This window comes from Hyaena hyaena, unplaced genomic scaffold (assembly GCF_003009895.1).
Source record: "Hyaena hyaena isolate Hyena2069 unplaced genomic scaffold, ASM300989v1 scaffold_212, whole genome shotgun sequence".
NCBI classification, from domain to species: domain Eukaryota; kingdom Metazoa; phylum Chordata; class Mammalia; order Carnivora; family Hyaenidae; genus Hyaena; species Hyaena hyaena.
In genome coordinates, this window is record NW_024080845.1 from 1,845,399 (window position 1) to 1,872,031 (window position 26,633).

General features: G+C 40.0%; 1 protein-coding gene across 12 annotated transcripts in view; it reads right to left on the reverse strand.

Moving 5' to 3' along the window:
• Positions 1-26,633, reverse strand: part of CFAP20DC (CFAP20 domain containing) — a 233,385-nt gene that overhangs the window by 49,472 nt on the left and 157,280 nt on the right. For 6 of the 12 annotated variants that reach the window (XR_005530284.1, XM_039242483.1, XM_039242481.1 and 3 more), the window contains 2 exons: positions 11,507-11,551; positions 10,167-10,370 (listed from right to left, as the gene is read on the reverse strand). Coding sequence is in view for 11 of the 12 variants with exons in the window: in XM_039242483.1 (XP_039098414.1) it covers positions 10,167-10,370; positions 11,507-11,551 (249 nt within the window). In the remaining variant the exon portion in view is untranslated. Of the gene's footprint in view, positions 1-10,166; positions 10,371-11,506; positions 11,552-20,150; positions 20,204-26,633 lie in introns of those variants that run through there. The other 6 variants (XM_039242489.1, XM_039242488.1, XM_039242484.1 and 3 more) reach the window with 2 other exon arrangements.

The window sequence follows — 26,633 nt, forward strand, 5'->3', positions numbered from 1 at the left end:
TTTGCAAGGATAGCCTGCATGTTCACTAATGGAATTACACATGTAAATCTTAGGTCAAGGTGGTTGTCTTCCCCAAGTGCATAATAAAACCTCAAGGACTAATCAGTGAACTGGAAAAAAAATGGCGCCAATACCTAAGAAAAATGTGAAATCTCAACTTTTCCCTCCACAAGAAACGTTTAAGTTACTATTTCAAAGCACCACTAAACCACCACATCCCTAAATAAGCTTTAAACTCTTGCCTCCAATGGAATTTGATCTTTTCCCTAGGTTCTGTAAAGGGAGAAAATTCCATTATATCTCTTTTTGAACATCAGCTTGCAGTATTTTTCTTATGTGGTTAACAACCAAGTAATTCTAATACGAAAATCATTTTTAACATTCTCATTTTATTACAAGCTGGAATTTGGTATACATTTTTGAATTGCATTTAAAGGATTTCCATTACTTCCTCACCCAACAGTGTTGGTGTTAAGCCTTTTTCACTCTTGATGTGGCCCTACGGGGCTGACTCCAACTGAGGGAAACAGTATGGCAAAGGTGCCTGTATATACACAGCACACATTCCTTATTTTCCACATACTCTTTATTTTCACGGGTCCTAAAATATTAAAGATGTGGGTCATGGGAATTCTTTGGAGTAGATTGTCTCCCTCTATAAATAATCTCTTGGAAGTGTTCCTTTAATTTAAATCAAACACCTTGTCTGATAATCACAGTCGCTTAGCCTGACTCTCTGTGATGCACCATGAATTTAAATGCTCTCAGATACTTTGGTAATTGAACTGGTATCAATGCATCACCATCTCAGTAATAAGAAACAACAGCTGGGAGAACAGTGGAAGGAAAAACATGTCATAAGACATATTTGATCTCACTGGAGAAATAAGACTTCCAGCAATTTGCAAGTGAAATTTAGTTTTATGATTGAGGCTTTATTATTTCACAGCAGAGACAGGAATTAGCAAGCAAAGGGCCTAATGGGTTCTCTAGAGCATCTCACATGGTTGCAGAAATACTCTCGATAATCCGTTCATTGGTATTCGTCCAGTATTTCAGCTGTACTCGGCCTCCAGTGAATGGGCCTCTCCTGATTCACTTCCAGAGGCCTTTCCATAACTCTGTAAGCACCACAGTGCTGATAGTCAGCAAAGTTCCATTTTAAAAATTTTATACCATTAATTCTATTTACATCTGTCTCCAACCCCTTTATTCCAAATGACTTACTCCATCTCTGGAGAACACAAACGGCTACAGAATCCTATCTTGTTTGTGACTCAGCTCTCACTTAAGACTACACAGACTGACCCTTTCCATGTCTGCTCCTGTCTGTATGAAAAACTGATTCAGTGATACAAGCAGTGAAAAAGAACAGAGCCAACAAAAGATTCCCATGTAGAGTGGTTTCTTAGTGATAGAAAACAACAAATAACCGGTGGAAATCTTTTGAAGTAGAAAAGAGTGCTGATGGGAAATGGACAGAAAGGTAAAGGAAAAAAAATCAGTTAAAATAATTGTAGGGTAATGGAACTCGGTTTGAATACCTGATTCCCTAACTTAATTTTTAGTATTGAAAGCTAATTATCAAGTTTTCACCCCTAGATATTTTATTCAATAACTAACTTCAACTTAGTGATGTCATATCATGGCAGAACATTCTTACATACATAATACCTGCTATAAACTGACTTCTACATCCCAAACGCTAGTGACTCTGTCTGGGAAGGATATACGTCTTGGTTTGGAGTGGGTCCCGTACAAAACCGGGTAGCCCCAATTCCCTTTCTCTGTACATGTCTCCTAACTGCGTGATCAGATTCAGGGACAGGAAGAGCCCATGGCAATGATTCAGCTAAAAAGCTCCTGCAAGATATTTCAGTTCCCATAACTTTGCTTTGATGCTTTGAAAGGGCAGCACTTTCACTTGCATTAGGTCTTTTTGTTTCCCTAGATCCAAATCAGAATGAATGAGAATGTGCCTAATGGTTTCTAAAAGCTCTCTGAACACGGTGGGGTGGGGTTGGGGGAAACGTGATGGGCTATCTGAAGCCACATGTCCCCATCCACAAACGGAAATAGGTATGTTTTCATACATATGGAGGAGTAAACCTATTTGTACTATTTCTAGGTAGGTTAATATCTTATGAAAGCATCGGTTAAAAAAATAAAATTGCTTTTTGGCTTTGGAATTCAGCCATATTCAGACTATTAATACTATAAGCAGCAGCAAAAGAATACCAACCAATACCCACCAATAACTATGATAATAAGAATATCAGCACTAGCCGATATTCACTGAGCACATACTCTGTTCCTTGTAGCAATTCTATGAAACAGATAGGATTAATGACCCCATCCAAAAGAGGAGGAAATTCAGGCACTGGGTGTTCACCCACGGTCAGGCCAGCCAGGAAATCGTGGAGTGAACCCAGTTTAGCACAGTTTAATCCTTTTGACCATTAGGTTGTAGTGCTTAATCCAGCTCACAGGTTCACCCACAGTGGTGAATACGAAAGTTTTTGAAAACAAATATGACAAACTCAGTTTAGCTTATGACAGAAAAAAAAAGTGGTCTGAAATATTTACTTGAAGTCTAAGACTACCTCCCTACCATAAATACAATTTATGTCACTTTATGTTTAAAATGGGAAGGAAATAGGGGCGCCTGGGTGGATGACTCAGTCGGTTAAGCATCTGACTTCGGTTCAGGTCATGATCTCATGGCTCGTGGGTTCGAGCCCTGAGTCAGGGTGTGCTGACAGCTCAGAGCCTGGAGCCTGCTTCGGATTCTGTGTCTCCCTCTCTCTCTGCCCCTCCCCTGTTCATGTGCTGTCTTTCTCTTTCTCTCTCTCAAAAATAAAATAAGCATTACAAAATAATAAAAAATAAAATTAAAGAAAATAAGCTTTGTCACATTGCTACATTTGGGACAAACATAAGATATAACAGATAACACACTCTGAGACCGAGGGCAGTTTATTTCACAGGGTGACTTTCATAGTCACTAAACACAGAACTCCTCACACATTTCAATGTTATACCGACTCCCATATCTGTTTTCATATATCATTTCTATAGTTGTATAAGAACATCTGCTCATCTGATTTATCTGCAGCTTAGCACAATCAACTGCTTACCTTTTTTAGTTCAGGAGAATTAAAAGAAAACTCATTACACCCGAAGAGAGCTGAGAAGTTAATGAATCTGCAGATCAGAACAAATTAAGACCTATTAACTATAAAGAGCCTGAAATGCTAATATATTATATACTGAACACGTGGCAGTCAGCGATCATTACAATAAAACGCTGATATGCTGATGAGCGAAGAAACAGATCCTAGAAACTCAGGCCCTGGTCCTTTCGGTGGCGCTGTTGCTATGCACGAGTGCTGGGAAAACCCGAACTCCTAAAATTTGCCACTGAGCACAAGAAGCTTTGCTTTCCCGTGATCGAGCTGCTAGAAATTCTGGGGTGAGGGAGAGAAGTGAAGGCTAAATGAAAGAACAGGAGATAAGATAATCTTGCCATGTTAAAGGGTAACGACAATATTTTCATGTTCTTATGTAAAACCTATGAAAATGGCAAAAATGTTGCAAGGTTAATCAAGACCATAAATAACTTGTCTGAGAACCTTACCGTACGCTTGTAATTTTATTAAGTGCATCTTGCCTTGTTTCCTCAAATAGTATGCTCTGCAATGTGATGGATGCATGCGATGAGCTTTTTTTTTTTTTTTTTTTTAAAACAAGCTGAGGAGAGTTACGTGCTTGATATTAGACTATGGGAATTCTTAACTTGAAGGAATGATAGCTTTGGGGTATCTGCTTACAGGGTAGAATGCACATGAGGAACGCTTTTCTTGAATCTAGGGTAGAGGCAGGACAGAGAAATAATGAAATAGTGAAATAATAAAACAACAGAAGGGTCTATTTGTAAAGCTCTGAGGGGATAAGTCTGGATTTCGGTAGTGAAGCTCACAGCAACACAAGCACAGCAGAACCTCTACCTATCCTTAGAGCCCTCGGTGGTCACAAAAAGGGGAAGTGTCCTAGAAATCTTTTCTGATCACTCAAGTGGCCCTTTGAGGAGAATAACTTTGGGGGAGCAGCAGATAAGAGCTGTGCGCTTACTCTGCGAGGCACTGGGCCTGGGCATTCCCCACACCCATTCAGTTCTCACCACGCCAGTAGGAGGAAGGCCTTTTATTACTCCCATTTTACAGGCGCTCATGCCAGTAAACGGCAGAGCTGGGATCTGAGCTTAGGTAGGCTGATGTGGAGTCTACATTCTTTTGGCAGCCGCAAGAAGCCGCTTCCATTAATAGCTACTCTTTTTCCTTAAAAAGAAACCATACACACATACTCACCCACCCTTGACACGATTTTATGCTATTGTCAATCAAAAGCCCTCACCAAAATAAAATTCACTTAAGAATCCATTATAAGCAATTCGTAACTCCCTTCCTAAGGCTGCCCAGAGCCGAGTTTTTGAATAAATCTCATGAGAGCTACTCCTAACAGAAACCCTCCAAAATTGATTACTTGTAGCCTGGTTTCCACAGAAGTTGTAAAGTATTGTTTTAATTGAATTTGGTTCTAAGTTAGAAACTTTGAAAAATTTGTCTGTCAAAGGCCAATGGATTTCTCAGTAGGCTTGATTTATTTAGCAAGAGATGCCTACAAAAGCCAATTTGCTATGAGAAATATGGTTACATTTAATTACACTTTTAAATGACTAATTTATTATGTCTAAACACCTTTTAAACAGTACATATTACTCTGAACTGTACAGATGCTAAGGAAAGCTGAGGAATCAAAACTGGTGGTAAACACAATAGATTTTGCTAAAGACTCTTCATTTTCCTCTGCATAGGCTTTTGGGTTTCAGACTGCAGTGTGTGAAGTTGTTAGGTAAAGATGCTAAATTGAATGTGACCTGCTTAAATCTCCTTTTTAAACCATTGGTCATCAAGCCCTGTCTGGAGAGGGATTTTTTTCCTTTATATATTTAATATCCATTTATCAAACTTGAATGTAAAATATTACCTGCATTGGTCAGGGTTTATTTAAGCAGAGGCAAGTTGACGTTTATTTTGGAATTTTGATGAAAATTACATTATGGTAGAGTGAAAAAGAGAATCTTTTAATATTTCTGGTTGATTCGTTCAATCAGTGACTCACAGCCAGTGACTGAATGTGACCTCATGCCAGGCACTGGGCTCAGCACGGTCCTGCCTTCCAAGAACTCACAACCAGGACTGGGACACACTGCTAACCACGGTTCCCTGATGTGGTAAATGCTAACACTGAGCCTGAAGATAATGGGAACCCACAGAAGGAAGCAAATAGTTCTGCGCAGCGTGGTGGAGGGTCAGAGAGGGTTTCATGAAGCACTGATGTTTGAGTTGGGCCTTGGAAAACAAGGAGTGTTCCAGGTAGAGGAGAGGGATGCAGGGTCTCCAGGGAGAGGGAAGGGCATCATGAACAATGACATGATTGACATGATCTGGACAAAGGGCATCACATGATCTGCGCAAGCTGCACGGGGTGGCCAAAGTATGGGGGAGTTCTGGGTGTATGCTGAGTAGAGGTTGGTAGCCATGGGGGGATGAGCAAAGACTCCTTTCAAGTTCTGTTCAAGGTGATGGAGAAACAAAGAGGTTATCCTGTTAAAGGAGAGATTCCACCCTCACATCCACAGATTTAGTTCTGTTCCTGTTTAGAACTTGGAATTCCTTTCCCTCTCTTAATGGCGAGTTTGCCCTCATTCTTGAACTCTGGCTTAACTATAGCGTTCTCTGTGAAAGTATCCCTGAAACCAACAGGTAGGATTAAACGCTCCCTCTGATGTGGGCTCTCTTCTGTATCAATTACGGAACTCTTCATTCTATTATCACTAGTGGCCCGACTTATGGGGAGCTGTTTGCTCTCTACCTCCCTCCAGCACCGTGAACATCTCAAGGCCGGGTCAAGCCTTGTTTGTACTTCCAGAACAGCGCACAACGTATATTGTACCACTTGAAAGCAAAAGCAAAAGCAAGAAACAAATATGCGGAATGAATTAATGTGGGACAGATAAGCGAGGCTGGGGCGAGAGTATAACAGCACTCTAGCTGGTCGTAAGGGCCACTTGAACTTAACACACTCCTCACCTGCTGCCCCAAGGCCCTTGATCTGTAACAGAGCTAATTTACTTTCTTTGAGATTTGCAGACAGCTGGCCTTGAGGAGTGAAGGACCAGAACTTTCCCAGACCACAAAGGCCAGCAAGTCTGTCTCAAGTCACCTTGGCTTTCCGATTAGCCCAGCAAGTTTTTGGCAAAATGTTTTTCTTCTCCAGGTCACACAAATGATTTTACTGACCTCCCTGTGTGTAGCCGTAGAAGTCGCCCTCTTGGAAAGAACTCTCCTCCCACGCACTGCAAAACGAGAACCGGACTCTCTCACACAACCCCTGAGCCCTGAGAGAACATCTGTAGCTGCACCATCGGGTGTGCGTGTGACAACAGACGTTGCTGGCCACCGCACTGCCTTTGCTGATTAACTGCCCTAAACTCCTTTAAAACCCTTAGGCCAGGCAGAAACCTTAGAGTTGCTCTTTGGCCATGAGACTGCCTGCTGGCCTCCTCAATGAAGCTCAAAGTCCTTCCTTTTTTTTTTTTTTTTTTAAAAGTAGGCTTTCATGACCAATGCAGGGCCCAACATGGGGCTCAATGTGGGGCTCAGAGATCAAGAGTCAAATGCTTAACCAACGAAGCCACCCGGGTGCCCCTACCCTTTCCAACCCAAAGTCATCTCTCGAGTAATGATCTTTCAGGCAATGGGCAGGTGAACTTGGGTTTGGGAACAAGAGTGTCATGGATATATTCCTGGCTGTTAGTAGCAGAAAGGACGGTCTGTCTCTCACAATGAGGCCTGGAGAAGCTACAGTAGGCTTTAGAGCTAAGTCTGGGGAGGTAATCAGGTATGAGGTACAAGGATGTGTGCAGAGTGTGTTCAGAAAGTTATAACTTGGACCGAAGTGTGGAATGTAAGACGAAGAACAGTGAGAGACGAGCCCAAGGAATGGGGCAGGTCTCACATCACGGGCGACCTTTATGCCTAAACAAAGAGGCAATGGGAGCTAGGAAAGGCTTTATGTAGGGAAGATATAAGATTAGATCTGGGCTTTAGGAAGATCACTAGTATGAATAATAATGATAATGATCAACTGACCTTAATTTACCAAATGCTTATTATGCCTCACATACAGTGCCAAGTGCTTTACAAGGTCATGGCTTGGATTTGAAACTTGGCAACTTGGCCTCGGAGCAGACACTCCTCGCCCTCAGGCTGTGGTGCTTGGGCTGGAGGCAGAGAGGTAACAAGGAGACTATGGAAGGAATGTGGGTGAAAATAAAGTGCCAAGGCGATGGTGTTAGGTAGCGAGGGGATTTGGAAATGAAGGGGTGGGAGAAGTGGAGATGCCCTCCAAATTTCTGGTTTGAGTGCCAGTGGGGGTGGCGATTCCATGAGATACACAAAAAGCAGGATACCATCATGATCAAGTTAGGGGTTTGTTCATTTCTTCTTTTTCACCCTCCCTGTACAATTTCTAAAGGGAAGGGCATGAGCTCTCAGAAAGACCACAATGGTTCTTGCAAGTTGCTCTATTTAAACTCTATATGAACAACAACATGCAGAGTTCATTAAGAAATGCAATTTTCCATTTGGTGATAGTTCCAATATCGAAATAGACTGAATTTGATGCAATAATAAATATATCTTATGAATACCAAAGGTGGGCTTTTCAATTCTTTTCTCTATCTAAAAAATAGACTGTTTTCAATTTCTCATTTGGTCAAATGGAAGGGTTATTAAGTTCATTACCAACAGTGTTATTTTTGGCCCCGCACTTTTAGAGTGGAGCAGTTGCTGTGCATGAGGACTTCGGTCCTTGCCAGAACAGGACAGTGATGAGAACATGGTATCCAGGGCAACCCAGAGCTCTGCCTTTTCAGTCCATAAATAATCACTCCTCAGTTTGCCCTTTGTAATGCTGGTCTCTAAGTTACTTCATGACAGACAGAGCTCGTTTAGGGGGTCACTGTTCTCTTTCTTACTTTCCATTGAAATGACTGCTGAGGAATATTTTATAAGAAATGCAACAATTCAATTCCATTGTAAACTGCATTGGTAAAAATCTGCAACTGCTTTTTTTTAAAGCTTATTTTGAGGGAGAAAGAGAGAGAGAGAGCATGCGTGCGTGCAAGCGTACACGTGAGTTGGGGAGGGGCAGAGAGAGAGAGAGAGAGAGAGAGAGAGAGAGAGAATCCTAAGCAGGCTCCATGCTGTCAGCACAGAGCCTGACGTGGGGCTTGATCCCATGAACTGTGAGATCATGACCTGAGCTAAGATCAAGAGTCAGACATTTAACCGACTGAGCCACCCAAGAGCCTCTGCAACTTATTCATATGTTCTTAGCTCTGGCTACAAGGATACTGAGTAACCAGCACACAGGAGTATTTTGTTGGGTGGGGGGGGTGGGTGGGGGCCTAGATACTCTTTGGTGCCAAGGCTGCTGGAGGAGTTATACGTGCCTGAACATTCAGTTTAATGAAAATATAACTAAGGCAAGAGAAGCCTGCCCCCACATCTCCTTAGAGCCAATTTGAAATCCTCCTCCATGAAGACTTGTAAGTACTCTCCAGAGGAAAAATCTCACCTTCCTCTGGATGTAGCACTTATCTGGCAAATTAAGTACCATATTGAGAAGTCACTCTATCATGGTAGTTAGAAGCTCAGACTCAGGAGTCCTGCCAAGCTAAGGCTGAATCATTTCACTCAAGAGTCTCAATTTTCCCAACTGTAAATGGGAACTCAACAGCTTTTACCACACAGGACAGCAGAAAGGAGTGAGTTAGATAACACATGTAAGGCCTAGTGCCAGAGCATCTGAGATATCTAAGATCTACAAAGATTCTGGAGAGTTGGAAAAAAGTTCTTGGGAGGAAAATTGCAAAGTTAATAAATATTTAATTAAACACTTAAAACATATGTTATCCACTGTCAACTACACTTGAACTCAACCTTTATATCATTTTATATAAATATAAATAGAAGTTACCCGATTTTATACTCCCTTTCAAAAACTGTATAGTAAAAAATTTTATTTACTGTTGGATCAAAAGATACTTTAATATGTTTGATCTGATGTTGAGTGTGACCTTATAAGTAAATATAAGTAAATTACTAGTAAATTTCCTTGGGCCAATGGAGGTCTTAAAATGTCTCTAGGTGCTTAAAGAAACGGTAGCTCTAATTACCACTATTATAATACTGATATTATTCTGCCTTATGGTGTTTTTAAAGCTGTGTAGGACTGTTCTGTCAATGATTTCGCTTTGTCTTTCCAATTCAGCCATAAGATCTTTGAGAACAATACTGGGGGAAATGGACTGAGTCAAAATACTGGGCTCTGCTCTGGGCTCCACCACTGACCAGGTGTGGAAACTCGGAGCCAGGAGAGTTTAGTGTCTTCACCTGAAGAACAGGAAGACCCTGACCTAATCCAGCTTCTTGGTTGGCCCATAGTGAGGATGGTGGGCCATGGTTAATAGTGCTTGAACTGTATAAATGTAGGGGAAAATACACGCTGTTGAAGGATCTGCAATGCCTACCATGGGCCTTAGACACAGGGATGGGTAAATATCCTTTTTGTTCATTTATTTAATAAACACTCATTTAGCTGATATCGAGCCCCTTTGTGTGCCAGGGCTTGTGCTAGGAGCTGGGGTTACGGTGAGATTCCAAGAATTGACAGTAAAATTATTCTTTTTTGCTTTCAACGTATGTTTATATACATCACCATACAATTAACATAAATTACCTGAAGGTAAGTAAGACAATTTAAGAAAAGACAGGCCTAAAATGGGCTCTGAATATTTTTCTTTATAATTTTTAGGTAATCTCTACATCCAACCCGGGGCTTGAACTTACAACCTCAAGATCAAGAATGGCACGCTCTACTGACTGAGTCAGCCAGGTGCTCCTGAATGTGCTCTAAGTATTACTTATCGGGAATGTTCTCATGTTGGCCCTAGTTTTTCCAGGCAAGGCTGGGCTTTGTTAGAAGGAAGCTTGTTTCTCATTAGGGCAATAAACAAAGACGCAAGCCCCCGGACTCACAGGTGGCAGGCAGGAGTTCCAGGTGGTTGTGTCGTCACTGCTGGTGCTGATGCTGACGTTACAGTTGTCCACCTGGGAAGCACTCAGGCCATGGGAAGCCCCCGTGTCCTCCAATTCTTCATTCTGTTGCCGCCGCAGGCTGGCCAGCATTTGCAACTCAGATTCACTCATCTGGCCGGGCTGATAGTTTCTCCAGTCATATTCCTGACCAAGAGAGAAGAAAGGGACAGAGCAGAGGGTCACTTGACTGTTCTTAATGTACTGGCTACCAACAGACGTTACTCTACAGCCTTAGCCTCTTTCAATGGCTCTCCCCAGACTGACTGATGCCCAGACCCTTAACGTGCCCTTATACGATGACTACCCCATCTGCCTCACCTTGTGTTTTTGCTCCCGGCACATCAGCCACACTGTCTTTCATTAATGTCCTCAAGAGCATCAAACTCATGTCTGCCTTAGTGCCTATGCACGGGCTAGCCTGTGTGCCCCATGTGCTGGCTAACTCCTTTAGGTCCCAAATTGTGTCATCTTCCAGGGAAGCCTTTTCTGACAACCACAAACTGGGGTCAGCCCCTCCACGTTAAGTGCTCTCATGGAATCATAAGGTGTTTGTTTTTTAGGATTTATCACAAGTGCAGTTATGTAATCATTTATGGGATCCACAGATGGTTTACAGGCTCTACAAAGGCATACACCATTGCCTTACACTCATTGTATTTCGATGTCTGGTGCTTGACCGGTTTTTGACTAAACATAAATTAAAAAAAAAAGTTTTTTAAGAAAAATCACTTTCCCTGTGAAGGCCCAGTTTACAAGAATACTGATGAATTTCATCACTAAATGTTATGACCAAATACATTCAACTTTCAGTAATATTGAGAATGACTGATGCTAGTAAAAGCCATCAAATAAAATATTACCTTAAGATGGGAACATGTAAGTTCTGGAAGCCAGAAAGACCTCGTAGCTCTAACAGACACTTCCCCTGAACTGGACTTTACTATATATGTAATCTGCCCAGTATATTTCCCCCCAAGAATACTACCACAAATCTTTAGAGGCTAATGGAAATATTCTTTCAATGTACGGGGAAGAAATCGTCATATGGAATTTTCAAAAACCTTTCTTTCCCTGTGGTCTAAACCAAGTTTAATGGCAAAGGTTAATTTTAACATCGTTAAAATGTTAGCATCACTTGTGAGTACTGATTTACATCCGGGACTGTATATGACTTAAAAACAATTGTGGAATTTTCTTGTCTATCTTGCAAACACTGGTTGTGCTCAAAAAGGTTTCATGACACACTAGAATTTTTTAGATATTCAAACCTCTACACTTACTTTCTCGGAGGACCCTTTGAAACAGCTACTGTCTTCTCTTCTTTTCTGTCTCACAGGGATGTAAAAAAATTAAGAAAATATAATTTAAAAAATTCTTGTGTTTCTAGGACATTAAAACGTTTTGAATAAAGCACTATCATTATCATAATTAGGGGATTATGAAAGCTTGTGATCTACTAATGTGATGTAGACATTTTCTGGAAAGTTGGTAGTGGAAACTCATTTAAATTTTTATAATTCGTGGCTGCAGCTACCTGGCACCCTGAGAGACCATATAATCGCTAATAGGAGATTTCATGAGTATTTAATATGTTTTGAGAGTTTTAAGGACAAAACAGTTATCACAAGAAGAACAAAATTTATATCCTAATGAAAAACACTAAAACAAAAGAGAAATAGAAATAATTTAAATGAAGAAGAAATAGTTGGGGGACAATAAACATAAGAAAAGATGCTCAATGTCACTATCATTAGAGAAATACAAATCAGCACCGCAATGGAACACCCTCCACACCCACTAGGACTGTTATTCTACACAGTTAGGCAGTAGCAAGTGTTGGTGAGGATGCAAAGAAACTGGAACCTCACACACTGCTGGTGGGAATGTAAAATGGTGCCGCCACTTTGCACAACAGTTTGGTGTTTCTTCAAAATGTTAAACATGGGCTACTCCTGGGTGCTACCCAAGAGAACTGAAAATGTATGTTCATACAAAAACATGAACATTGTTCACAGCAGCACTATTCATAAGACCCAAAAAAATGGAAACAACCGAATGTCCGTCACCTGATGACTCGATTTTTGCTATCCACACAATGGAATGTAATTTACCCATGAAGAGTCACGAAATACGGATGCATGCTACAACATGGATGGACCTTGAAAATATTCTAAGGGAAAGAAGCCAGAGACAGAAGGTCACGGATTGTATGATTCCATTTGTATGAAATGGCCAGAAAAGACCCATCCATAGAGACAGAAAGCAGATGGGCAGCTGCCCAGGGCTGACAGGGCCTGAATGGGGAGTGACTGCCAGTGGGTTTGCAGTGTCTTTTGTGGGTGATGCCAATGTTTTAAAGTTAGATGGTTCCAGAATCTTGTGAATATGCTAAAAACTGAACTGTACTCTTTCGGAGGCTGACTTTTATGGTATATGAATGATACCTCAATAAAAACAAGGTAGTTCAGTCCTCAGATGTGAAAACTAGACTCAGAGCTGGGCTGTGGGCTCAGTAGTGAGCACTGTGACCTGCTGTGCTTCGCTTCAGTTTTTCTGTCAAAAAAAAAAAAAAAAGAAAAAAAGAAAAAAGGAAGAAAATGGAATAAAACGTTCTCATCACCAACACACACTTTTACAGTAAGAAGGGAAATTCTGTTTTCATCTTCACAATTTTTCTTGAAAAAGCTTTAATATGTCCTCGGTGTGATTACTTCATCCGTTCCTTTTATTTATTGAATTCACGAACCTATACTGTGCCTCAGGTACAACCATAGGTGTTAGGACAGAAAACCAAGAGAGAATGGGCAGTGGTTAAGCCAGACAGGTCTGAGTCTGGGCCCTAGTTCCACTGGTTACCAGCTGGGTGTGACTGGGCAAATTATCGAACCTCTCCCTACCTCAGTTTCTTTATCTGTAGAATGGAACCACAGTGTATACCTCATGTGATTTTCAGTGGGCTAAATGAAATAATGTATGTAAAATGCTTAGCATAGTACCTTACAGACAGCTACACTAAGGGTCCCCAAACCTATGATTTGTACCTCTATGAAAAACTTTATGAGTATGTACCTTCTAATATATGTTTATTTATAAATTAAACACATGTACAGCTATATATATAATATACATATATGTATTTTTTAAAAAAAGAGATAGGAGTTTATTGTATACACCACAGGGAGTGGCAGGCAGGACAGTAAAGAAGAGACTATCTGCCACATGTATAGCTATATTAAACTAGTATGCATAGTATAAAACATATATAAAATGGTGGAGCTTAACAAAAATGGAAATAGTTAAAAAGTTTTCTCCTTCAATGATCCCAATGGGTCATTTTTGGTGCACATCTTCTTGGGTGAGTATCTCCTTCTTGAGGACCACTGAGTTGGCAATCATTACCTATGCTCCCTGTTATTACTGTTCTTTTCTCTCCCCCTTCCACCCAGTGGGAGTACATCTATTCTGTACTGTGCCAGAATCTGGGAGTATAAAGAAAATAAGACACACCTATGTCCTCATGGAGCTCATAGATGAGAAACAGGAGACAGAACAGGCATTATAAATCAGGGTGCTATATGTACTGTGATCAATACTACAACAGAGATATGACTAAGATGCTTGACGAATGCAATACAGCAATGACTAACTGCCCAGCAGAATTGGAAGACACCTCACGGGAGTCCAAGGTGACACTGGACAGGAATTAAATTTGTTGACAAAGGAAATGAGTCGCCTTCAGAGGGAGTGAGCTCTCTCCACCAGCAGAGGTGCTGAAGCCAAGGCTGGGGAAATGACACCTGCTGGGAATACTGCAGTAATCTGCAGTGGTGGAAATGGATCGATAATTCACTCATTCGTTTAGTCTACAAATACTGAGACCCTATTGTGGGCCAGGAACTGTTGATGCTAAGTCTACTTAGCACTCTGAATTTCCATGATTTTATTTCGTACAATAGTACGATGTGTTCTGACAACACCCTGGAAGAGGCAGCCAAAGATGAGCAGAGAGAAAGAAGTGACCTTCTCCAGGGTCATGAATAGAGCAACTGGTGGCAGAGACAGGTAATTAACTTAGTCCACTGATAGATTCTTGATTTGTAATCTCTTAAACCATTTCAAAATTATCAGAAAGGCTGAATCATTTACTCCTATATATATATTTTCAAAAGTCTTCCAATAAAATCTTCACATGAAAGGGGACTCTAGCAGAAGATGATTATCTGACTAAATTATACAACTCTTGAGAGGCAAGTACCTTATCTAATTCTATCTCTGAAAGGCTCAAAATGTTATGTATAACCCAATTTTGCCTCAAAATATCCTTGGAGGAAAGAAGGGGGACATTGATATATTAGTCAGATATGTTTTAGGAAGGAGGTAATGGGCTGAAGGCTATATACAATTCTGCTGTGCTCAGATTCCCAGGCTAGTCCCTCCCTCGTGAAGCCATTCAAGCCACTCATTTTCATTGATCTTCCTTCAGACATTTTTAGAAGCCTAACACAGTGAAGTCACAAAGACAAATGAGATGTGGCCCCTTAGAATCTAGTAGGGAAATCAAGAGCTAGAAAAAAATGAACATAAAATAAGGTAGCATATACTTGAGTGTAGTATTAATCACAGAGTCTTGATCATGATTAAAAGGAAAACTGGTAATTCCAGCAAAATACTAAAACACAACAAACAAAAGTAACCTTACACCTTGATGCCCTTCTCAAGAAATTAAGGCAGAACAGCTTAACTGAACAAACACATGCCTACAGAATGTTGTGAGCCTCAGATAAGAGCTGGTTTTACCAAACCGTTCTAAGTTCTAAGGCTAAGTTTGCAATGGTGGTGTGGAGCCAAAATGACACATGGCCACGGGTTAATAAGATCAGCTGAAGAAACTCATTCCATTCTATATGGATGGGAGAGTAATAAAACTGGGAGAAAATTGGGTCTTTATTCTCATTCAGGAACCGATAAAATCTCCAAGACTCTCTTTCTGAATCAGGTCTGCATTATAACAGTGCCTGAGCCCACAGCATAGGGGACATCACGTTGTAAAAAGCCCTTAATAAAAGGTCTACCAAACTATCCCTGGCTCTTTGTATTCTTTTAAGCTACACCAAGATACAAAACTACTACTACAAAGGGGATGGCGGCTGTTAGAGCAGAACATAATGTAAAAGGCAACAGGAGAAAAGAGAGATATACCAAATAGTCTGGCATCTCAGAAAAGAGAGAGGTCACTTCCTGTAGGACCAGTCGAGCTTCCTGGAGGAGTGGTCTCTAAGCTGGCCCTTGAAGGATAAGGGTGATAGGCAGCGTATTCTACCCATCAGGCAGGACAGCATGCTGCATAGAAGTATGGAGCGTATATTCATAACAAGCATTAAATAGACTAGAAATACTTAGACATCCTGTTTCAGAAATGAAATCAGCAATGAAGTAGAGTTCCAAAATAACAAGGATGGAGATGCCTAGAATTTAATCTAAACCTTTTATGACAAATGGCTTCCACTCTCTTATCCAAGTTTTGTTAAAAGTCTATGATTCTGTTAAAGGACATATTCTTACTGGATTATATGATATCTCTGTTTTTTATTTTTAAGGAATCATCATACTATTTTCTTACTAAAGAAAACAAACACTAATTTGAAGAGATATATGCACCCCTATGTTTACTGTAGCATTATTTACAATAGTCAAATTATGGAAGCAGGCCAAGTGTCCACTGAAAGACAAATGGATAGAGAAGATGTGGTACACACACACACACACACACACACACACACACATACACAGGAATATTAGCCTTTAAAATGAAATCTTGCCATTTGCAACAACATGGGTGGACCTAGAGAGTATTATGCTAAGGGAAATAAGTCAGACAAAGACAAATACCATTTGATTTCACTCGTATGTGGAATCTAAAAGAGAAAACAAATGAACAAATAAGCAGACTCTTAAACAAGGAGAACATCAACTGATGGTTACCACGGGTGAAAGAGGTGATGGAATTAAGAGGTACCGACTTCCAGTCATAAAATAAGTAAGTCATGGAGATGGAAGGTACAGCCTTGGGAATATGCTCAATAATACTATAATAATGTTTTGTGGTGACTACGTTTACCATGGTGAGCATTGAATAATGTATAGAACTGTCAAGTCTCTGTTATACACCTGAAACTAATGCATTGTATGTCAACCATACTTCAATAATGAATTTAAAAAAGAGAAAGAAAAAAGGCATATTCTCAGTAGCTCTCATCAAAAGCATGGATACATAAGTGGTGTGATAGTGGCACAGTAGGACATTATACAACAATGAAATAAGTGGTAACTTTGAATCTCACAAAAGAAATGCTAAGAAACCAGGCATAAGAGGATAGAGACTGGTAAAACCAGTCTTGGGGGTTTGGAGGAAAGCTGTGAAGGGACAGTGGCAGAAAGAGATAGCACCAGGGAGGGAGCACAATGGGCTTCCTGCTGTGCTGGTATTGTGCTCTCTCTTGATCTGGATAACGGGTCACGTGGGTTTTGTTCAGTTGGTGAAAATTCATCAAAGTATATACTTAAGATATGTGTACTTCTCCATAACCAAAACGGGCAAAGAAGTCCAAGATTCAAAATAGATTTCCTAGGAACTAGTTAGTTGTTAATCCCTTGCACTTTATTCTGGATTTAGCAGGTCAAAAAAAAAAAAAAAAAAAGGCCCTTTGTAAATACTGGAGAGTCAGTATGACTGGTAGTTTCAAATGTGTATTTTTTTTTTTAAATGTTTTATTTATTTCTAGGAGACAGAGAGAAAGACAGCGTGAGCAGGGGAGGGTCAGAGAGAGAGGGAGTCACAGACTGAAACAGGCTCCAGGCTCTGAGCTGGCAGTCAGCACAGAGCCCGATGTGGGGCTCGAACCCACGAACCGCGAGATCATGACCTAAGCGAAAGTCAGACGCTTAACCGACTAAGCCACCCAGGCGCCCCTCAAATGTGTATTATTCAGAGTTTTGATGCTCTCATTATAAAGTTTTGGAACCCAGCATAATAGGAAGAAAAGTAGTAGAAATTCACTTTCCAAAGCTAATTTTAAGTTTAATTGGCATTTTATTATGAAGATTAATCTCCTCTCTAATGCTATTGGCAGACAGTGTTTAATTTCTGCATTGACATTTTAAATAATAGCTGATGGTAAATTAGTGTTCGGGGGAGTCTCTTCACCAGCTAGTACCCCTTGAAGACTGTTTTCAAATTTCTGAGCATGTATCTCACACAAGAGTTTGCCCCGATTCACTGGGGACGCAGACCCACTAAAGATAAGAATGAAGGAAAGACAGAAAGCCACAGAAATGAGCTGCAAGTGACACATACGTGAGCAAATAGCTCTTTCACAAAATATGGTAGCTTTTGGCATATGTCTTCACCATGCAAAGAGGTAAATCAAAATGTAAAGAGCAAGCCACGGTGCAACTTGAAGAACTTTGCTAAATTGAAGGGCCACCTTATCAACTGAACCCAGCAGAAATCAGGAGGCAGGCAATTTGAAAGAAACAACTGGTCAGAATCTAGATTGTGTTATATGTCAATGGCATTCATGTTGACCTAGGCTTAACCAGACCCAAATGCCACCTCTGAAATGTCTGTCACGAACATTTTGGCTTGTAATCTGGAGACACTTCACAACAGCTGACTCCATTCATACTTCATCATATATGCAAACTACCTCCCTAGGAATGTCTCAGAGAGTTCTTGGGTAATTTAAACCCAATAGTGGCAAAAGTTCTGCAAAGAGGTTGCTTTCTATCTCATATATATGGCTATCTTTTGTGGGGGGAGAGCATGAAAGTATTTTTAAATTGTTTTTTAAGCTTATTTATTTATTTTGAGAGAGACAGAGAAGAGGTAAGGGGCAGAGAGAGAGGGAGAGACAGAGAGAATACCAAGCAGGCTCTGCACTGTCAGAGCGGAGCCCAGTGTGGGGCTTGAACTCATGAACTGTGAGATCACCACCTGAGCGGAAACCAAGAGTTGGACACTCAAGTGACTGAGCCTCCCAGGTACCCTACACGAAAAGTATTTTTTTTAAAAAGATACTTATATCAATGTGCTATTTAATCCATGACTTCCATACAATATTTTCATCCATTTTGCTTTGGTAGTTAGCCTGCTAATTTTCAAAAAGAATTCTCCGACAATCACAGCTGAACTCTAATAAAGTAAGTTGATAAACAATTTGTGATTTACCAGCACCTATCTACTGAGTTCAAGGTACTTCTTGAGTTTAACCTCAACTGTAGACTAGAAGGCACTTAGTAAAGCCAAATGGAACAGGTTTTATATTATATTTAAGGATATGCCATCTGTAAGGTAACCATAGCCTTGTACATGGGCTAAGCACAGTAGTCATTCAATACATGGTAGTTTAAAATATTACTTAAAGAACCAGGAGGAAAACAATTAATGAGCCTGCTTATAGAAACAAAACTAGCAGAGGTAAGCCAGCTGATGCTTCTGGAGTGGGAAGATGATAACTTTAAGTTCAGATCTCAAACAGTTTGGTTATAATGTAGTACTGACAGATACACCAACATCTGTGCGTGCTTCTGGATATTAAAATACTGTAAAGCTTAAACTGGCAATGGAAGTTAAGTTGCTACATGATCACAGAAGTTTTCTAGTGGCCTCTAACTGGCGATGGTGGTCCAGTGTGGTGGAAGGTAGGTGAGCCAGCTTTTCTGGCTAAAGCTCTAGGGTTTGACACTCTGCTTTATCACCTACTAGATGTGAACTAGCTAAAACCTTTGTGCTTCCTGGTCTCTCAAATAGGAAGAAGTTAAGCCCTTTTGTAAGGATAGAAGATGAAGACTGGACAGGAAGTGTGGGGCACTTGTAGAGGGCTTGGCTCATGGCAAGTACGTATCCTAAATCCTTAAAGTCACAAACAGGGTTCTTGAATCAAAGACGTTGATCTCAATGTGTCTAGGAAATACTGTCAGCCTAAGGCCTTGTCCATAAAACTGGGAAATGGCAAGTATGACTTGCTCCTTTAAAATTAGGAAAACTAAGACATCAAAGAAGATAGATTTCTTCAATAAACATTTGGATAGTAGGATGCTAATCTTAGCATTTGAATATTAGAGAACTGACAGTAAAAAGTTACAATGTGTTGGCTAAACAATTAATGTGTTTTCATTGATTTATACTTCCGATAGTCTCTTAATTTTTGTCAAGTCTATCTACAATTTCTGAAACTTCTGAGAATCTGAAACTGCTCCTCCTCACCAAAGTAACTTGGCACATTATTTGCATATCTAGCTGTTTGGAGATGGAGATATTAAAATGTCCCAGTTACTTATACAATTTCATATCATCACCCAAATTTTGGTCCATATTTCTATTTTTAACTATTTTAACACACTTCTACTCTAGGCCATTTTGTCAACAACTAAACTGGACATGAGATGTAAAGAGTTTGTTTACTTAAGAGAATAAACTAGTTTGTAGCATCACAAGAATTTGGACTGAAAAAGATATTAAAAAATAAGACAGAGGGCTGGGAGCAAGTTCTACCTAGAAAACTTCTATGCTTAATGCAAATCCTTTTACTAGTGGCACCAATGTTATTAAACTATAATCTGTAGCTTCAGCAATATCCCCTGCAGTGCAATGACAGATAAACTGAGATTATGACTCTTTTTTCAGAGGCAAGGAAAGAGTATAGTTTTGACAAAGCATGAAAACACACTCTTCTCCAAAAGCTATTAATTGGTAGGAGTGTCCAATGTAATGAATGAAGTGTTCTCACCATGGTTAACACTATGGTTTATAAAACGGCTGTTAGTCCTGTCCAAGTTTAATTCACTCCATCAACCATGAAGCTGCACATCTATAATTCAGCTCTGGGAAGAAGGCAGGCACACAGAGATGCTCTCTGGGCAATGACTGGAGAGATACCAGGTTCTGCTTCTCAATATTTTTCTCCCTTTGGTGAACACTGAGAAAATACCAACATGTTACCTGGCAGAAGTGACCCATTAATTCACTCTTATGTTAGCATTTGATTCAAATATTAACAGAGGACAAGAAGCACCTAGAGCTATCACTTATTGAATAGTACCAATAATTAGTTTCTGGAATTCTAGTGAATTTGAAAGGATTTGCTTTAGAATACCAGGCACACTGGTTTACATTTCTAACTACTCAGAAATAGGTAGAAGAAAACATTTTGTTAGATTTTGGGCTAAGTGTTCTACATGTACTATCTCATTTAATACTCACTATTACGCTATGGAATAAGTATTATTTTTTTCTCCAAGTTGATAGATGAGGTAGCTGAGGTTCAAGGAGGTTAAGAAATGTGTCCAAGGTCACATAAGTTAAAAGAAGCAAATTAAAATCCAGGTCTGTCAGATTTGAGCTGGGTGCTCTGAGCCATAGTGTCTACTGCTCTTGACTTTCAAAAGAATGAAAATGTAGATAGACATGACAATAGAACTCTCTCTGGGGAAGGCCCTGAGGGTGCCAAAGATGAAGGCTGTCTATCAGGTTGGTCAGGAAAGCATGAGGCCAGTGGGCACCTGTTGGGGAAGCCTTGGAAGGAAGGAGAGTCACCGGGTGAACCTGCATAGTTGGGCCAAGATGATGGACATATCTACAACACACAGGACAACCTGACACCAAAACAGGTGTTTTGCAACAATAGAATATTGTTGTAACTGAAGAAAGTCAGAGGTCAGAAAGACATTTATGAATTCTTCAAACAGTCGGGTATTGTTGGAAAGACAGCTGCAAATGGTATACTTGCGTGGCAAATTCAAAGAGACAGATGGCTTCCCTTTGAACAAAGACTATTATATACCCTAGAAAACGCAGAACTTCATGTAATGGAACAGTGCTTTTAAAACTCTAAAAATTTACAATATCATTTTCCTCTAAGTTTGTAGAGTGCAAATTGCATAGGACAGTAAACTTCTATCATTTAAAAAAAAATCTATGGGCTCAAGTTCATCAGGGAGGCAGTGAAAGTAACCCCTTTTCATTATCTAAAGGAAATGGCTTGGCAATTCAAAAAAATTATACCATGGCTTAAAATACTTTTAAAAGTGTTCTTGCACAATTCAGTTTTGATTTTTCAAAAATGAAAATGTGAAAATTAAACTAAAATATCATATGAGATTCATTTTTTTCCCTATACAAAGTCATTTTTTTTCCTAAAGAGAATATTTGAGTTTTTAATTGGTAGCATATTTTTTCTTTCTTGTGACAATAACCATTCTTCAATAAGCTCAAACTTTTTCTGGAACCACAAAGCCTGTTATATATGTCTGTTTTGTTTGTTTGTTTAAAGGTGCACATAATGACATTTACAGGTTTAAAATGATTCATTCAAAACTGTTTGAATGCAGTTATACATGTGGAAAAGTTTAATTACCAGCTATCTGCATGGTTGCGATATTACCCAGAGGGCTGTACTTGTTTCTTAATTAAAAATATTTGAACTTAATAATAGGGAACTCTATTTAAATATGAATAAAACATTACAAGGAAGAAGTTTACCAAGTAGTTAGCAAATCAATTTCAGTAAGTGTTCCTTAAGAATTACTAGTCTTTTGTCATATCAGGGGATGAGAAAAACAGGTCTCCAGCCCCTCCGTTTGTAAGAGCCTTTAATTTTCCCTTGTTCTAGAGTCACTTCTCATTGGCACTTTGCGAGATCAGATTTTCAGTGGGATGTCCACTTCCAATTCCTGACTGCAGTACCTTGACGGCTAAGTTGATGGCTCAGGTCTCCTCGCAGTCTTCCAAAGCCCAGAAAATTACATGACCACCCTCCTGGTTGTTCAGGACCCAAACCTGAGAATCATCCTTGATTCTGCCTGTCTCCTCTTCCCTATATCCTGTCAGTCCTGACCCCCATTATGCCAGGCATCTGCCATTTTTCTCATCTCCACTCTTATCTATATCAGAGTAATGCCTCAACTGCTTTCCCTGCTTCTATTCCTGTCTTGTTGTATCCATCCTTGACACCATGAGAGGGAAGTTTTTGAATGTACATGTCATTGTCTTGCTTCAAACCCTACAAAGACTTGCCATTGCATTTGGAATAAAGGCCCCCTTCCTCACCATGGCCTTCCTTGACCTTACATGATCTGAGGCCTAGGTACCTTTCTACCCTCATCCTCTGCAACTTCCCTTTGCCCGTATGTCCCAGCTATATGGGCCTCCTCTATTTCTCTAAGATGCCCATTTCAGGAACTTTGCACCTACTATTACTGATCCCGGAAACATTATTCCCAGGTTCTCTGCATGGCTAGCTTTATCTTAAACTTTAGATCTCAGCTCAAATGCCACTTATTTGGTAAGGTGAAAATTAAAGTATGCACCATTTGGGCCAACCCTATTCTCTACTACATCATCTTGTTTTGGTCTTCCTACACCCTTATCATAGTATATAACCTCTTTAAGTATTTGCCTTTATGTCTTCATTGTCTGTGCTTCCCAATGGATACAAGCCCCCTGAGGAGAGATGTCTCATCTGTTTTGGTTGGTGTGCCTCTAGCACCTGGGGGAATACCTGGTCTGACAGGTGCTCAACAAGAGAGATGATGCTGTCACATCCAGAAGTAGAACCAGAACAGCTGTAACTCATCACCTAGAAGTCCTTTATGTTAGAAACCCAGCTTAGGTGGTAGAAACCCCCATCCATGTCAGTGCTCCACATCTATGGACTGTAATGCTAGCCAGCAAAGGTAATTTCATACCTGCATTCATATAATATTAGATGGACTTCTAGCCCCAGGATACTTGTCAAACTTCCTTTTGCATCAAATACATTTCCTCTGAGTCATACCAATAGAATCCTTCTAGGCCTGACTGAGCTCATCATGTCTGTGTTAGAATTCACTCCTAGGAAACACTAGTTGAGGTATTAAATCTTAAATATCTTGAAAGAAGGGAAAGTTTTTCATTTAAATGAAACCCATTTGTGGGGCAATTAGGGAAGAAAGAAATAAAAGACATCCATATTGGAAAGGCAGTAGAACTCTCTATTTGCAATGACATGGTCTTGTTTATAGAAAATCCTAAGGAATTTACAAAAACACTATTAGACCTAATTAACATTCAGCAAGGTTGCAAGATGTAAAAAATCAATATAAAAATAAATTGCATTTCTATGAATACTAGCAATGAACAAATACAAAATAAAACTAAGAAAACAATTCTATTCACAATAGCATCAAAAATATACTTAGGAATAAATTTAACAAAAGAAGTGCAAGGCTTGTGTGCTGAAAATTATAAAACATTGCTCAAAGAAATTAAAGACACGAATAAATGGAAAGATATCCATGGATTGGAAGGCTTACTACTGTTAAGATGTTAAGATATCCCCCAAATCGATTTAAAGATTCAATGCAATCCTAGCTGCCTTTTTTTTTTTTTTGCAGAAATTGACAAGTTGATCCTCAAGCTCCTATGGAAATGCAAAAACAATCCAGAAAAGGAAGAACAACGTTGAAGGAGTCACACTTCCTGATTTCAAAGCCTACTATAAAGCTAGGAACCAACACAGTGTGGTACTGCATAGGGGCAGACATACAGATAAACAGAATAGAACTGAGAAGTCAGAAATTAGCTTTTACGTGTATGGTCACCTGATTTTCAAAAAGAGTGACAGACAATTCAATGGGAAAAGAACAGTCTTTCAACTGACAGTGCTGGCACAAGTGAATATCCACATGCAAAAAAATGTAGTTGAACCTCTACTTCCCACTATAGACAGAAGTTGGCCAGAACTGGACCATAGGACAAAATTTAAGGGTTAAAGTATAAAATTTTTGGAAGAAAACCAAGGAATAAGTCTCTGTGACTCCGGATTAGGCAATGGTTCTTAGATATGACACAAAAAGCATAAGCAACAGAAGAAATAAATAGACTTCATCAAAATAAAAAACTTCTGTTGCTTCAAAAGATAGCTGAAGAAATGAAAAGACGAGTTACAGAATGGGAGAGTATAATTACATATCATGTATCTGACAAGGAACTTGTGTCCAAACTCTTAGAACTTCACAATAAAAAGATAAATAATCCAATGAAAAAATAGGACAAAGATCTGAATAGGCATTTTTCCAAAGGAGATATACAAATGGGCTAATAAGTGTATGAAAGATGCTCAACATCTTTAGTCATTAGGGAAAAGCAAACCCAAACCACAAGGAGATGACACTTTACACACACTAGGATGGCTGAAATGAAAACGGCAGACAATAACGAGTGTTGACGAGATGTGGAGAAATCCGCCCAACCTTGCTTGGCTGGTGGTAGAGAATATGGTGCAGCTGCTTAGGAAAACAGTTTGGCAGTTTCTCAAAAGTGAAACGTAAAGTTCCATATGACCCGGCAATTCCACTCCTGAGTATACACCCAGGAGGACTGAAAACATATCCACACAAAAATGTGCATATGAAAGTTCATAGCAGCATCTTTTATTATAGCCAAAGAGTGGAAACAACCAACTATCAACTGATAGGTGGATAAGCAAATATGACATCCCCACATAATGGATTACTACTCAGGCATAAAAAGAAATGAAAGGCTGCAACATAGAAGGAACTTGAGAACATTATGCTAAATGAAGGAAGGCAGACACAAAAGACCACATAGTGTCTGATTTCCTTTATAGGAAATGTCCAGAATAGGCAAATCCATAGAGACAGGAAGCAAATTAATGGCTTCTGGGAGTTTGGGGGAAGCAGGCAATGGGAAATGACTATTAACGGGCACAGAGTTTCTTTTGGGGTGATTAAAAATGATCTTGGATTAGTGGTCATGACTGCACAACTCCGGGAATACACTAAAAAAGGCGGAATTTTGTACTATGTGAAGTAAATATTAGTGAATTATTAAAACAAAAGTTGCTGCCACGGTTTTCTGGGAACTGGAGAAAAAAATCCCTTCCTGGAGTTAGCAACACACAGCAGTCTTGAGGAAACTTGTTTTCACAGATTCTTAGCCTCAGCTATTAAGTGGAGAGAACGCTGGGCATTAGCACTCTTTCACTATGAACATGGATTTCTTTTTTAAAGGAAGAGCACTGGAAGAACACTCCATTCCCATTGTAAATTCACCCTGAAATGGGACAAGGTGCCTATGCCTTCAGTAATTTCATACCCTATTAAATTGAGGTTACCACATTCACAAATGCGAGCCACAGATTGTAGCGATCGTGCTACACGTTGTTAGAGATCGCGTTATATTAACCTGAGTTTTGATGCTGAGGTCAAACCTCTCTGCACAAATGGTAAGAAATGCCTTTGTGCCTCACTCCCCTCAACAAAGATGAAGCTCCTCCCTTCTTTCATCTTTTTGAAGGGAGTGCTCTGTCAGTCTCCTTAGCTGTAAAATGGAATAGTAAAAAACGGAACACAGCACAGAGGGCCCCGGTGCAGAAGGGACATGTGTCAGGTTTGTGCTTTGTAACCGGCAGTGAGCGGCTGTGAGAAGGTGTCTTGACACAACCCAAGGTGTCTGCAAACTGGCTTTTCCTAAAAGCCCCTTAATGAACAGGATGGGCAAGAGAAAGTCCCCTGCTCTCTCTCCAACCTTTCATTATTCCCTGGCATTAGCTTAGAGCACCATTTTTCAGGCAGTGGACTTGGCTGAATGGCCAGGTACTTAAAGTCCATTTGTGCCTCCAGTTCCCAAGCTGCTTTTCGTGCTCTGGCTTTCTTTCTATGAAAGATGGTGCCGAGAACAAACTGAGGGCAGATGGGGTGGGGGGGAGGGGAAAGGGGGTGATGGGCATGGAGAAGGGCACTTGTCGGGATGAGCACTGGGTGTTATATGGAAGCCAACTTGACAATAAACAATTAAAAAAATGGAAAGATAAAAAATACACAATCTTTTGGCTATATTATGATGACAGACATTACCTAGTAGAAAGGTGGTGGCAAAAAGATTAGGGGAAAATGGAGTGGAGGACTTCTTCAAGACTTGCTTTGGCTCCAGTTTTGGCAGCCTAGTCAAGTGGAGCGCCATTGTAGAATAAACCCTTAGCTGTATTCCACTTATTAGCACACCAAAGGAAAAAAGATACAGTTAGGTAGAACATTTGTTTTGGAAATAGTTTCAAAAAAATGAGAAACATGCAGAAATAAACCTGACCACTTTCATCCTAAGCCACCATACAATAAATCCATTTTCATTATGTGGGTGACACTACCTTCTTGTGTGCACGCATACACATGTGCATGCAAACATGGGAAATAAGAGGAACACGCATTCTAGTTTTATCTGGATTTTTCTTGAGGGGTGGCCACCATTTAGATAAGAGTTGGCACATATTTATGTGGCCCAGAGTGGTGGACACTGGGAGCGTTTCTGGATTCAGATGATCTAGCTTCAAGTTCTAACTCCCCAACTGA